Raw genomic sequence first — 13,688 nt, 5'->3', positions numbered from 1 at the left:
GCCAATTCAGAATCCCAGCTCCACTGCTCAGTGAGACCCCTGATGTCCCACCTCATTCACCCATGCTTCAACATGGTCTTTGTGCTTTGCAGGTCTCTGGCACCCCCACGCTGAAGTCTGCGATGGCTTCCACGGACTAACACTCTGCTCCTGCCAGAGCTGTGGAGTGTGACAATGGTGTTTGTGTCCAGTCTATCAAACGCCATTATCACACTAAATAGCTACTGGTGGGCAAGACATCAGTTCAGGAAGGCACCTGAGCTGCAGCAACACATTTCCCTCTGTGCTGAGGAATAAAGAGCCTGTGTACCTCGGGAGGGCTCTGCTCTTTCTTTCAGAAGCAAAAGCAGGGAAGCTGCAGGAAGTGAACAGTGTGGCACAGGCACTTCCAGATTCCCACTGTAAGGCAGGTGGCACCTTCAGGAGCCGCCGTCAGCATGTCGTCATCAGGATGTGGGTTTCAGCACAGGCAGTGAGGCTGTGACTACCTCTGGGAATCAAGGTCAGTTTGGGATGTTCTTCCCGTTGAAGAGACCAGAGCAAGGCAATACTGCAGCCAGCCAGCTGATGCCAGGGCTCTGGGACTGCAGTACCCCGTGCTGCCCTGCAGATGGCACAGACCTGGCCGCAGCAAAGCAGCAGCTCTCCTCTGATCCTGGGAAACGCCCCCCTGCCCTGTGCTTGGGGCACACGAACACGGCTCATGGGGCGAGCTTTAGGCGCATGAAAAGAAAAAGCCTACAAGTTCTTCGTGAAAGAGTGAAAAGGGAAAGGTGAGGGCTGGGCTCGCCCGTAGCAGAAGGTTGGGAGCAGATAAATTAACGGCAAAGGCCACATCCAAACTGTCTGGCACAGGATAAGACCACTCGGCTCTGACACTAACAGGGGACGCTGCTCTGCCACCGTTGCCAAACAAGCAGCCTCAGTCGTCCAGAAACAGAGTGCGCAGCAGCGGCAGGCTGCCAAAGCCAAGGCTCCCCTGCTGCCCAGGGCTCCGCAAAGTGCAGGGGTTTCACACCCACCACCTGTCACAGCACACCCGGTGAAAGCAGCAGAGCTGCAGGCAGTTGTGGCTTGTTCTTCAGAAGGGCCCTGCTGAGAAGGAGCTGCCAGCTGAGGGAACCTCTGCAGGTGAGCTGGGCATGCCAGTGGGCAAGAGAGCTGGAACTTCTCTCTGCTCTGGCTTTGCAGCAGGAAAGCAGAAGTGACCTTGCCTGCAAGGCCCTCTGAGTAATATTTTTGCAGCAGCTACTTTTTTTCACAGCCATCGAGAGAGAAATGTCCTTTCCCCTCCTCACCACACCTGCAGTACATTCCAGGGAGTCTCTCCCAGCCTGAGCAGTGCTGGTTACTGGCACTGCCAGTTTGCCTCTCTGAGAAACATCTTCTGCTGTTTGTGCCCTCCCACGCAGCGAGCCTCACGTGCTGCTTGCCTGTGCACAGTATCGCTGTGGCAGCAAGGGAAGGGGCTGCAGATTGGCTGTCCTTCCTTCTGGAGTAGCTTCCTGACTGGCAGCGGCGTCACAGATCGTTCCACAGCATTCATCCCGTGTGAGATGCCAAGCATGCATCACCACAGCTGGTGCTCCAGCACTGGAGTGGCAGTACAGGCACCCCAGCTGCTGCCTCGGATGTCAGTAAGAGAAACCCATTTGCAATATTCAGTCAGACATCCATGTGGGCAGAGAGTTCCTAACCTCCCCCTGGAGCTCGGTGCCAGGATAGCAGTGCACACCAATTCGCTTTCTCTCTCCCCATTACTTTCTTACCACTCACAATTCCTGGTGGAGGCTTTATTGCAGAGCAAGGCAGCCTCTGCAGCACCCACACTGTTCACACACCCACGCTTCCCGAAGGCAAATAAAGAGCTTAAGCACCATGGAGCTGCACCTCTGCAGATCACTGCTGGGTGATGTGCGAGTGAGCTGCGGGAGTTAGACCAAAGAGCAACTCTGCTAGGAGCAGCAGCAGTTCTCTCTTGCTGTGTGTGACAGGGAATCGTTGGGAAGCACACTGCCTAATTGCTAACTCCAGGGGATACAGCACTGGGCATACCTCTGATGCCTTCTGCAGCTACATCCTCTGGAGGCACAAGGCCAGGCACTTTGTGCAGCAGGTGTGTGAGAAGCCCTGCAACGACCCAGTCAGGTACAGATTCACATCCTCCACCTGGGGAGGAATAATAAACTGCAGCAGCACAGGCTGGGAGGTGATCTGCTAGAGAGGGACCTGGGAGTGATGGGGAAGAACATCCATGGCACAGCAATGTGCCCTGGTGGCCAAGGGGGCCAATGGGGTCCTGGGGGGCATTAAGCAGAGTATGTCCAGCAGAGGTTCTCCTCCCCCTCTACTCTGCACTGGCGAGACCTCACCTTGAGTACTGCCTTTGGGTTTGGGCTCCCCAGTTGCAGAGGGACAGGGATCTGCTAGAGAGGGTCCAGAGGAGGGCTATGAGAATGGTGAGGGGACTGGAGCACTGCCTGATGAGAAGAGGCTGAAGGACCTGGGGCTGCTTAGTCTGGAGGAGAGAAGTCTGAGAGAAGATTTAATAAATGTCTATAACTATCTGAGGGCTGGGGGTCAGGAGGGGGACAGGCTCTGCTCACTGCTCCCTGGGATAGGACAAGCAGCAGTGGATGGAAGCTGCAGCACAGGAGGTTCCAGCTCAACACAAGGGGGAACTTCGTGACTGGAAGGGTCCCAGAGCCCTGGCACAGGCTGCCCAGAGAGGTTGTGGAATCTCCTTCTGTGGAGACTTTTCAGAGCCTATCTGGATGTGTTCCTGTGTGCCCTGAGCTCTGGCAGGGAGGTTGGACTCGACCTCACTGGGTCCCTTCCAACCCCGACATCCTGTGATCCTGTGATCCTGAAACTTAGCAGCCTGGCTTTTCCACTTGGACGCCTGCAGTGGACAATACCCCAGCTCCTGTAGCCAAGTCTCTCTTCCCACACAGGTCAAAAAGTGCCGCCGACAGTTTGGTTAAGAGTTGCTCAGCTACCCAGCTCCAGGGGAAGCTGCACTTCAGGCATATCTGACATTTCAGCAGCAGGCTGTTCCCTACACCCACTGACTTTCTCCTTGTGAGTGCCCTCACAAGGAGATCCCAAGCTGGCACCAGAGCCCACAGCTGGTTTCCAGCAAGTGTGCAGTGGCTTTCAGCAGTGCAAGCTGTCTCTGGGAGCCCACGCTGGACTGGAGCTCCCCAATTCACTCACTGCCACCTCTGAGTGCTGCTGACCCGTGTCAGGCGCACTCACAGCTCCACAGAAGGGCCCCGAGGAGAGCAGCTCCTGCTGAGGATTTCAGACACTTTTGGCAAGCAGATCAGTTTAGGAGCTGTGTGCAGAACTCTATGGAGAATCACACAATCTGCCCATCTTTATGCTTTGGAGGGACCTTACAAAGATGGCAGCTAATTTGGGGTGGCAGAAGACAGGTAGGCCCAGTTATAAATGTCTTTTGTTAACAGATTTGTTAGCAGGAGAAGAGACTACAAGAATAGGGTTGGAGGAGGACTATAATACGCAAAAATCTGGGAGACAAAACATTTTTTCTCTATCAGCCTGAGCAACAATACTGTGCAAAACTTCTATGTGGCACCTTAAATACATTGGTGTTTACACAGCAGCGGAACCCACGGGGGCACAGGCACAACAGGGAAGATGTTCTCCTCAGTGCACTCAGTGTCCAAGGCTCAAAACGTGCAGAAGAGTTGTAAGACAGTCCAGGCAGATGGCTTAGTCGGTTTTCAACACCTTGCTCCCGTGGTAAATCTCAGTTACCACGAGCACAGAAGTGGCTCCTTTGTTGCTGGCATCAGTGCTGGGACAATGTCAAACCAACGTCACAAGGGAAGAGTCTGAAGTTATCCCTGCACCAGGTTGTTGGTGCCCAGCACTCCTCCAGAGGAGTTGCCACAAGACAGGCCAGTGCAAGTCAGTGCTCTGAAGAAATGAAGTCTCTAGGTTCTCTTGGGCACTGCTTTCTTTGCTGTCAAGGAGCTGGGCAGGGTTTTGCTTTTCATGGATGCTACTTTCCTCTGCTTTTGATGAGTGGTCCGGAGAGACTTCAGCCCCATCATCTCACAGTACTTATTGCACTGGTGGAGGGCTCTGAACTGCTCAATGAAGGAAATGGAGCAGTTGCCTTTAAAACCTTTGTATCTGTAGCAACAAAGGAAAAAGAAAGCCAAACAGGATTTCAAGATGCATTTCCAGCACAGGGAGGCAGAGCGCGGCTGTTGGCTCGTAAGCAGCTTGGAAGCATTTGCGAGACTCTGCCTTGGGAAGCAGTGAGGGTGTCACAGAACATCAAACCCAGCCAGAGGCGAAGGAAACCAGGCAATAAGCAGCAAGCGAAGAGGGCAAAGGATTAAAGAGGCTCTGCCCTGTCTCATGGCTTTCCTCTCACTTAGCTGGGAATAGAACTGTTTGCTGCCTGAGTTTGTCTCAGTCACACGCAAATGAAACTCACTGCAGCACTCTCCGGAAGCAGTTCTTGGGGCTGCCACGAAGACAGGAGGTGTTCTCAGGCCCAGAAGCTGTTTTCATCCAAACAGGTCCATAATGGTCCATAATGGGCCTCCCTCCCCCAGCCTGAGCCCTGGACATGCAGTGTGCTCAGATGTGAACTGCTGAGTTGTTACTGCACGACCCCAAACCAGCTGCGGCGCTGGAAGGAGCGCGCCTTGCTCACTGCACAGCATTCCACACCACTCCTGTCCTCCCGGAGACTGCACCTGCTGGAAGGAGCACTGCTGCTCTGAGAGGGCCAAACACATTCTCACAGATAAGCTCCTTTACTGCAACAGTTGGCCAGGTTTTCTTCTACAGAGAATGGTGCCAGTGGTGAAAACATCACAAACTACCCTGCAGCAACAGGGGTGGTCCTGCCTCCATTTACAGCGAGCTGCAGTCTGCACCTCCAGTGCTCCTCTGATGAGCCCTCCGGCTGCTCCTAGCGTCAGTCCTCCCACCCTGGGAGGAAAGAAATCTCCTCAGGGCATAATGCACATCTGCAAGTCTCTCTGGCATACCGAGGTGAGAGTTACTGCTTCCTTGGGCACACACCAATATTGACAGTCCCCCTTACAGCCTAAAAACGCCAGCTCCATGCCTTGCTGCTGCTTTTAACCAGCCACAACTGCCTGCAGAGGAGGAGGGACCCCAAATGATCTCAGGCAAGCTACTGCAGCCGTGATGAAGGCTCTGTAGCTAATTCTAAAGTGAACAGCAGCCCTTAATCTGCCAAGGAATTAAATCACTGCTAGTGCTTAACTTCATCAAGAAAAACTACCTCGGGGTTCAGCTTTCTTATCTTAAGTATTTAAGAGCCCTTTTTGTCTTCTTATACTGCACGTTCAGCTTCCTCTTTGAAGTCAGAGGCTTTGAATGTCAAGTTTGTATTTCAGCGAAGTAAAGCTCCAAGTGTACTTCACTATTATGTGCCACGTGAAGCTGTGAATGCCAGACAAGGTTACCTCTAAGTCACTAACAGGCAGTAAGCCTGCCCCACTCTAGAGGAACCACTCAGCATACTGGAAACATCCAGGTGAACCTCAAATGGTCTGAAGGGTTTTTTCCCTCTCCAAGCAAGTGATGTGCTTGCTTACCCACAGGAAGTGGCCATTGTAACTACACTCTGCACACCCTCATGAGACATTCTCATTTCCCTCCTCTCAAAACCATAGATTTGCATCTGATCCTGTGGCTACAGCTGTGGATTTGGAAACCCCCCTTGCCCATTTTGGAAGGTAGCACCACAACTGAGCCACTGCAGCATGCAGACAGCCCCAGGCCTTATGGCAGCCACATTAAAACTCATCCACAGAGGTAGATGGGTCAAAGTTCTTCACCGGAGTTCTCCCAGCTACCTGCTGATCACTACCCCCACAAAGCACCCCCTGTGTGCTTCCAAACTGCACCATTTGTTCTAGGCAGCCCTAATGACCAGAGCTCTGCTGTAACTTGGCAGGGCTTGAGAGCTTAGCTGGAACCATTCGGTGCTGTTAGGGCCCGTGGAATGTCCGAGTGGGGGTAGGTGTCCCTCAGTGAATGGCTCCTGCCTCTGCAGCCCGTATTGCCTTCCCTATTGCTTTGTGCCCAGTGGCACCAGGCTACGGCACACCCCCAGCCCCGAAACACAGAGCTGTCACCTCGCACAGCATGCTCTGTTCATTCACCAACCAGGCTGATGAATAAAGCCGGGACAGAACTCCAGCTTCCAAGCTTGACAGCTGGGGCTTGGCCCAAGCCAAATCTTCCTTAAATCTGAAGAGGAATGTGGGTTTTTTCCCCAGGCTTAACCTCCCCAACGCCTCTCGTTGCGTGTTGAGGTAAGTTCAGTCTGTCCGTGCCCTGACACCAGGCAGCCTCTCAGATCTGTCTGCGGCAAAGAGCTCGCTGCCGGCCGCCCTGCGCCTGGGTCACCGCGGCCCGATTCCTTGGCTCCGTGTGTGGCGTTCTCGGACGAGCCCGTTGCCTTGTGCATCGCCCCGCAGCACCCTGAGTGCCTGCCCTCCGCAGCCAGCCGCCGTAGCTGGGTCCGCTTGCCCTGGCCGGAGGACCGCTCAGCAGCCGGCCCAAGGCTGCGGGCTCCGCGGCTCGGCGTCGCCCCCTGCTGACACGAGCGGTACTGCAGCGGGCTCCCAGCGCCGGCGCCCTGCGCTGGGGCTCCGGCAGCCGCCGGCGCACTACGGAAAGGCAAGGGGAAGGAGCAGAGCTACGTGCCCGAGGGTTAGTTCTTGGAGACATCAATCTCGCCACGGCCTCTACAGGAAGGAGGGAAAGACGAACCCGAAGGATCAAAAAATGCTAGATCCCCCCCCAAACCCCTTAGCAGCAGGGAGCAATAAGTACCAAAGGTTAAGAGATGCTGCTGATGGCGCTTGGCTCAGAAGAAACACTGGGTGATAAGTAACGACCAGGAGTAATTCCTGACAGCTGCTCTCTTGGCTTGTACACATTCATTGCTAACAGTTTGCACTATGGCATTCCATTAGTTGAAAGCCTGATGAGCCTGTGAGGAGGGCAGGGTAGGGAGATCGGTGGGTTGGGTTTGCAGGGTGTTCTTCCCCTATCACAAGTTTAATCTCACAGTGAAATTAGACCTGTATTTAATTTACATTCCAATCAGAAATATCAATGTCCTTCCATTCATCAGGGACCACGAAAGCATCTCCCAAGGCTATTTTTGGTTGGCTTACATGTGATTGGGTAGGCAGAAGACCTGTCTGTGCTCAGGGAGGTCATTATCTCTGCAAAGCCTGTCTCAGGAATCTGGGGATTGGCGAAGGCAGTGCTGCCAAGCAATCAGCTGCGCATCTTTCTCTTCCACCACAGCACTCAGAGCACAGCTGTCAGGGTGGTGGGACCGCATCTGTACTCTGCTGCAGGTAAGTCAGACAAGCTCTCAGCCCCATGGCTGCTTTGCTACCCCAGCACAGCAGCCAGCCACACAGATGAGCTCTGTGCCTCTCGCCTTTCTTCACCCAGGCTCAGAGAATTCAAAATCAAGCTGCAGACACGAATGTGGAGGTGTCCCCTCTGGGAAAGGGGCACGAAAGAGACACACAGAGTGGCAAGTGCCTGCTGTCTCATAGCTAAGTGGTCAGCAAAACATATGCCAGAGGCTGTTGCTGAAGAGAAATGCTACTGCCTCATGCATAACTGAGGTGATCCTGCTACAGCTTGCACCGTACATCCATTTTCTCACTCCCTCTTTCCTTTCCCCAGTCCAAGCTGTGTTCTCACAGGATAACTTCCACAGTGATGCTGATTCCAGAGAATGGTGTTGCCTAAATTAAATTTCTGTGTCTTTGTGTTCTACCAGGGTAAATCAACTTCATCTGGGCTCGTTTTACTTTGGAGTACAGCCAGGAGTGTATCCATGTAAGTTCTGCAGGGATGCCAGCCTGCAAATGTCATGGATTTCCCCAGGGTGTTCCAAGGTGAAATTTTAAACAACTGCAGCTATTGTGAGGGTTTTTTCCCTGCCACAGGTACCTAGACAGGCTCCAGTTTAGTACAGTGACTGAATACATGTGTCTGGATCTGCTCTTTGCTCTCACCTTCTCAGAGAACAGGAGTTTAAAGCACATTTGCTGCCATGCCCTCTCCCCTTCCTGCAGCCAGCAGATTTGCATGGCTGCCTACACCATGTTCTTCATGCCTGTTCCTACCAATGGCGCTCTTGGCCTGTGGCATAAATAGCAGATTTAATTAATGGAAGATCAGAACAAATGCTAAGAGAAGTGGGAGGAAGTGAGAGCATTAAAGGCCTATGTCTTTGCACACATTAAGTCTCCTGGAGAGACCTGCAGCCGTTGCAGAAGGACTAGGAAACAAGCCTCTAGAAACACTATGAACAGAGCTTTTGTTGTTGCTGAGAGAGAAAGGAAAAAGAGTCCTTAACACACTTCCTATCTTGTGAGGTAAGGCCCACACAAAGCTAAACAGACAGCTTCCCTCCACCCACACAGCTGGCAGGAATACAGGCTCCAGAAAAGCTTAGAGCTCCCAGAGCTCTGAACTGAGGACAGGCTCTCTCAAAGCTTGTGCCATGCTTACACACTAAAGCTCTGGCATTCGGCTGGCAGCAAGAGGGGCTTCAGGCAAGTTCTCTCACACAGCCCCTGCACCATCCCTGGGAACTGCTCACAGAAAGGGCACCAAAACACTGGCCTTTCCAGAGCACCTTCTTCTCTGGCTCCCACAGTGCTGGGATAGATCCCCTCTCTTCCTTCAGTGGAAGAACAGAGGGGCAGAAAGGCCAGCTCAGCTGCTGGCAGCAGGAGGCAGTCGCAGGGCTGACAGGCACCAGCACTTGCACTGGCATGCACTGGGCAGCTGCCAGTGAGTGCAAGCTCTGGCTCCAGCAGCACCTAGGCCTAAGCCATTTGCTCCATGGGCAGAAGCTCTGGACAGCACAAACAGCAGGTCTTTCGTTGCAGCCCAAGCTGGAGCTGCTGTTGGCCCTGCCTTCTTGCAGTTGATGTTCCACCAACAAAACTGCCTTGCTGCCTGCAAGTCAGCAGAGCCCTCACTTGTGCTCCTGAGGGGCCCTTGGAATAGGCCTGTTCCGAGGGAGGCAGGAAGCAACAGCAAAGCCAACCTTGTACAGCTAAACATATCTCCTTTGTAGGTGGGTTCCCATAAATGTGAACAAAAAGAACTTAGGAGTCAGATGAGGACTGTTTTCTTCCACAGTTAAAGCAAGACTAACCCCCCAGTGCAGCCCCCCCCCATATTTACGTGGTGCGAGCCTGGTGTGCAAAGCTAAGTGTTGCTGAGGAATGCATTTCCACTCACCCTTTGGCCAGCGTTGCTATGCCAACGTCAGTTAACTTCATTCCCACACCTACAAGGCATCAAGCAAACAGAGAGCTTATGTTACAGCAGGATTTCCAGCACTCCAGACGCAAGAGCACTACACAGAGAGGCATTAAACACTGATTATTGATCCCATCATCTGTCACTGTTCTCCCCCAGCACGTTAAGGTACTCCAGTGAGGGTGTCTGTGCTGTGTCAGAGCCTACCTCCTACCAGCCCTTTACCGAGCAGGGTGAAACCCAGAGCAGAACCTGCTTCCTGTGCCAGGCTGTGGAGGGCAGGAGGACTGCAGCTGGATGACTGCCTTTTAAGAAGCACCCAGGACCTTTGCTCGTGCACCTGCCTCAAGATGTGTGCATTTACTGGAGGGGGTGATGCTTCCAGGCTTGGGCCTCCACGTGTCGCAGCAGGAACTGCGTATTCGCTTTGCCAGTGCGCAGCAAGGGGACAGTCAACCTTCTTTGGACTTTGGGTGGGATTCAGAATCCTCCACTCATTCAGCATTTTGGGAAATGTGGGGGGGTTTAACTTGTCCCTTTGTTGTGCCAGTTTCCCCTGTACAGGCAAGTGATGGTCTCAAGACCACTTTCCTTGGAATACACCCTCAGGGATCTCAACTGCCGTGCCTGAAAAATGCAGCCTAGGCGCTGGAGTAAGAAGGTGCTCCCCTCAGGCTAGGATCTTGTTTTCCCCTCCCTTTGTATTATTTCAGGGGTCTTGTTGAGATGGCTTGTTGCTAATTGTCCTGCCCAGGATACTTTCTAGGAGCCCACCTATCCTTGTTTCTCTTTAGAAAGGCTCTGTCTTTGTCTCAGATACATCTCTGCACACTGTGCTGGGCACAGGGCCACATCTCAGCAGCCAGTGGCCACAGCCACAGGAGCATGAGGGCAGCAAGTAGCAAATGCAAGAAGTTTTTTTGAAGGAACATGTTCCTTTAAACCTAGCCAGGACCTGCAGGTGGAGCATTCCACTGAGGAGAAGCTGTTGGTAAGCACTGGAGTACCAGAAAGAGTGAAGCACTAGGATGTCGTTAACAGCTACAGACTTTAATTCACAGGACGCTCCAGGACCTTCTGGGGGGTCAGGCTGGACACATGCTGAGTGTGCTGACTTGTGAGGGGGCAGGCAGAAGAATAAGAGTGTCAGGTTTGGTGTTTTCTTTCCCAGACTGTCCCCTCTCAGCAACCCCAGATGGCTTCTGTGCTTATTAGACACACTCCACAGCACTGCACAGGTGAACACAGGCCAGCCTCTGCTGCCACCGCAGGCAACCCATTCGCGTCTGTTTGTCCCCTAGGGGAGACACAGTGCTCTCAAAAGAGCAGATAACAAAATGCCCTCCTCTCTCATCCTGATCTGCAGGAGATGCTGCAGGAAACGGGCAGAGGAACAGGCTTCTGTCTGCATCTGGAGGCAGCTCTGCCCTCTGGGAGTTTTGGGAAGGAGCACAGGCAGCCTTGCCAACGGGACACAGCCAGGAGCAGCATGGCTCAGGAATTAGTCTGGGACGTTCTGCAGCTAGGGACTGGCTGTGAGTGGTCACCAGCTCGTGCCACAGGAAAGCCTTTTATTGTCCCCTCCAGACCACTCACCTTGCAGGTCAGTGACAAGCAAGCTCCCGTTGGTTTTCTCATACACCCAGTGCTGGAAGGTGCAACACTTCTGGCCAGCTTCTGAATCTCTTCTCAGGAAGTTGACTTCCTTGCCATCCCTCATGGAGTATTTCACAAACTCCCCAATCAGCTCCTCCTCCACTGTGGCATAGGGGATGTTATTAGCAGGGCGATGAACAAGGAAAATAGGAATGATCCTAAAATCAAGGGATACAAACTAATGAAATCCAGAGAGTTCTGGTCGCGGGGAGCAGCTTATCCTACCATCAGTATGAGCCATTTCCTCTCTTAACGTGAAGAGTTTCCTCTGCAGTTACGTCTGAATCATGTCTTTTGCCCACTATGTCTTTACTGCTTCCTGTCCCTCTCCGATGGGGAGGGAATGTCTCAGCACCTTGGTACTCAGTGTCATTTAGGTCATGACTGCAGCCGCAAGGCCGTTCTCAGGACTCCCCTCTCTATGACCCTAGCACTCACAGGCCCGTACGTGGACCTGTGGTACAGCCTCTAGCTAACAAAAAAGAATTTATTTATACTTACTCTGGCACTTCCCCAAAGCCTTCCAGGGGTTCAGCTTCAGCTGCATAGATCTTTGCATACTCTCTGGCAGTGTTCTGGACATAACATTCCTACGTCACAAAGAGAAGCACCTATGGAGTACGACTGGCCACAGAGATCAGCTGTTCGAATCCCTACGAGACAGTGTCCCAAGGACAGGAAGCTTACCTGCAGTGCCAGCTTGTAGTTCTTCTGAACGAGGTCATCCTTGCTCTTGGTCCCGTAGGTGATGGCACTGTGCACTTTGAGCACACAGGGGTGGCCAGGGCTGAACACTGGCACCAGACCTTGCATCACTCTGCTGCGGAAAGCTTTCCGGTGCATGCCTTCACCAAAGTGGAGCTCTTCTGTGGCTATGACTCCATGCAGGTTCCCACCAAAATAGCTGTCCCTGATGAAATCTTCTCTGAACATCAGCTGCATGAATTCGATTTCTTCCACACCTGAAAAGCAACGGACTTGGCTCTGCACAGCATCCTTCTGCAGGCAGAGGACAGGCGGGCGTGGAGGGAGGAGTGACCTCTGCTCCACGGAAAGAGCATGGCCTAAGCGGGGACCGAGCTGGCACAGAGAAAGGTGGCAGCTCAGGCTCACAGGGAGAGCATGCAGAGTGTGGCAAACAAAACAGAGGCACGAGGGCACAAAGCCCTTTTGAAAACTGCCAGGGGAGTTGTAAACTGGAACTTGGAGTGACCTGAAGAGGCTCTGAGGCGATACACGGACCCTGCCAACTCTACTGCTTCAGGAAGGCGGAGACAGCAACGAAGGTAACCTGCAATGGTGGTCAGTGCCCAGCGTGCTCAGAGCACTTCCTTCTGAGGCTAGCAAGGCTTTCCAGGCAAGTCAGAAGCTGCTGGTACAACCAGAGCTTGTTTGAGCTTGGAATGTTTCTGGGCAAGAGTCACAGGGTGTTTGCAGAGGCACTCAGCTGAAAGAGGCCTCAGGCCTTAGCCAGGATGACAACGATGGAAACCTGCCTTTCCATGGTAGTTTGGGAGCACACTTCCCTAGTGCCAACCACACTCACTACAGCAGCTCCACTGCTGCAGACTGGCATCTCTGAGTGTTCCTGTTCAAGCTGACAAGCATCAGCTTAAAGACAGGTCGTTCAGCAAAGGCAGAAGGAAATAACAAGACTTTTATTCCCTAAGTGACTGGAAGTAGGAACCACACTGCTACAAATGGTGGTGTCAGTTTCAACCACCAGCTAACTACATCAGCTTTGGTGATCTCTGTATTCAGGGCAAATTGGAACAACGCTTTTTCTCCCCAGCTGTGGAGTCTGAATGTATCAAGTGGCATAGGAGTGTGTGCCTAAGTTTGCTAAAGGTGAAATCAAGCAGAGTTATGGGTTTTAAGCCTTTAAAAGGGCACTGGGGTACAAAAAGGAAAAAAATATAAAAGGGAGAAAAAAAATCCAGTAGCCAAGGCTAAGCACAGAGAGAAACTGAAAAGCTCTACCTGCACTTCAAGTCTCCCAAATCCCAACACAGCAAGGACCATCAGTGAACAAGGTTAACAGGAGAACAAAAGGAGCATGCACCGCAGCAGCGAGTCCCTTCCAGCTGGCGCTGGTTCAGATTCTGTGCACTGCTGCCCTTCGGGAGCACAGGGCAAGCAGTGCACATGCAAAGCTGGAGTCAGAAGGCACCTTAACTCCACCCAAAGTTCTCCCTGCTACTACTTGGAAAGTCCTGTCTCTATTTTAACAGGGAGCTAAACATTTCATCTTACTTCTCTGGAAAAACAGAGCCAAATCAGCTGGCTGAAGCTCTCGGTGAGTACAGTGTGTCCAGACCGCTGAGTGCCCTGCCTATCTTTAGCTGCAGCACAGCCAGACACAGGCTGAGTGTGGTTAGACGCAAGTCAACATGGGGAAAGCTCTCCAGATCTCCAGGGAGTACAGTTACATAGCAGGGCACTTGCACTGACCGTGTGTGCAAACACCACTGGCAAGTTCCATGGCAGAGAGCGGTCAGCGCTCTGCGGGTGTCTGAATGACACCGATGAGCGCTGCCAGCGGTGCGCCTGAGGGGCTGGGTCTCGACAATGCTCAGGGGGTGGGAGCAGCTCTGCTACGAGGACAGGCGGAGAGAGCTGGGCGTGTTCAGCCTGGGAAAGAGAAGGCTTTGGGGAGGCCTAATAGCAGCCTGCGAGTAGCTGAAGGAGGCTACAAGAAGGCT

The 13,688-nt window shown here is 52.9% G+C and overlaps 1 protein-coding gene across 1 annotated transcript in view; it reads right to left on the bottom strand.

The window, feature by feature from the left end:
* Positions 1-3,505: 3,505 nt before the first annotated feature.
* The window catches only part of ALPK2 (alpha kinase 2), a 31,275-nt gene continuing 21,092 nt past the window's right edge, over positions 3,506-13,688 (bottom strand). Inside the window, 6 exon segments of the mRNA XM_064141774.1 lie at positions 3,506-3,977; positions 3,979-4,164; positions 9,310-9,358; positions 10,927-11,144; positions 11,488-11,576; positions 11,674-11,948. Coding sequence (XP_063997844.1) covers positions 3,938-3,977; positions 3,979-4,164; positions 9,310-9,358; positions 10,927-11,144; positions 11,488-11,576; positions 11,674-11,948 — 857 coding nt within the window. The 3' untranslated portion in view covers positions 3,506-3,937.

The sequence above is a fragment of the Pogoniulus pusillus genome, unplaced genomic scaffold, assembly GCF_015220805.1.
Source record: "Pogoniulus pusillus isolate bPogPus1 unplaced genomic scaffold, bPogPus1.pri scaffold_72_arrow_ctg1, whole genome shotgun sequence".
In the NCBI taxonomy this organism is placed as follows: Eukaryota; Metazoa; Chordata; class Aves; order Piciformes; family Lybiidae; genus Pogoniulus; species Pogoniulus pusillus.
Note: the sequence above shows the minus strand (reverse complement) of the source record. Positions and strands in the feature narration are given on the sequence as shown.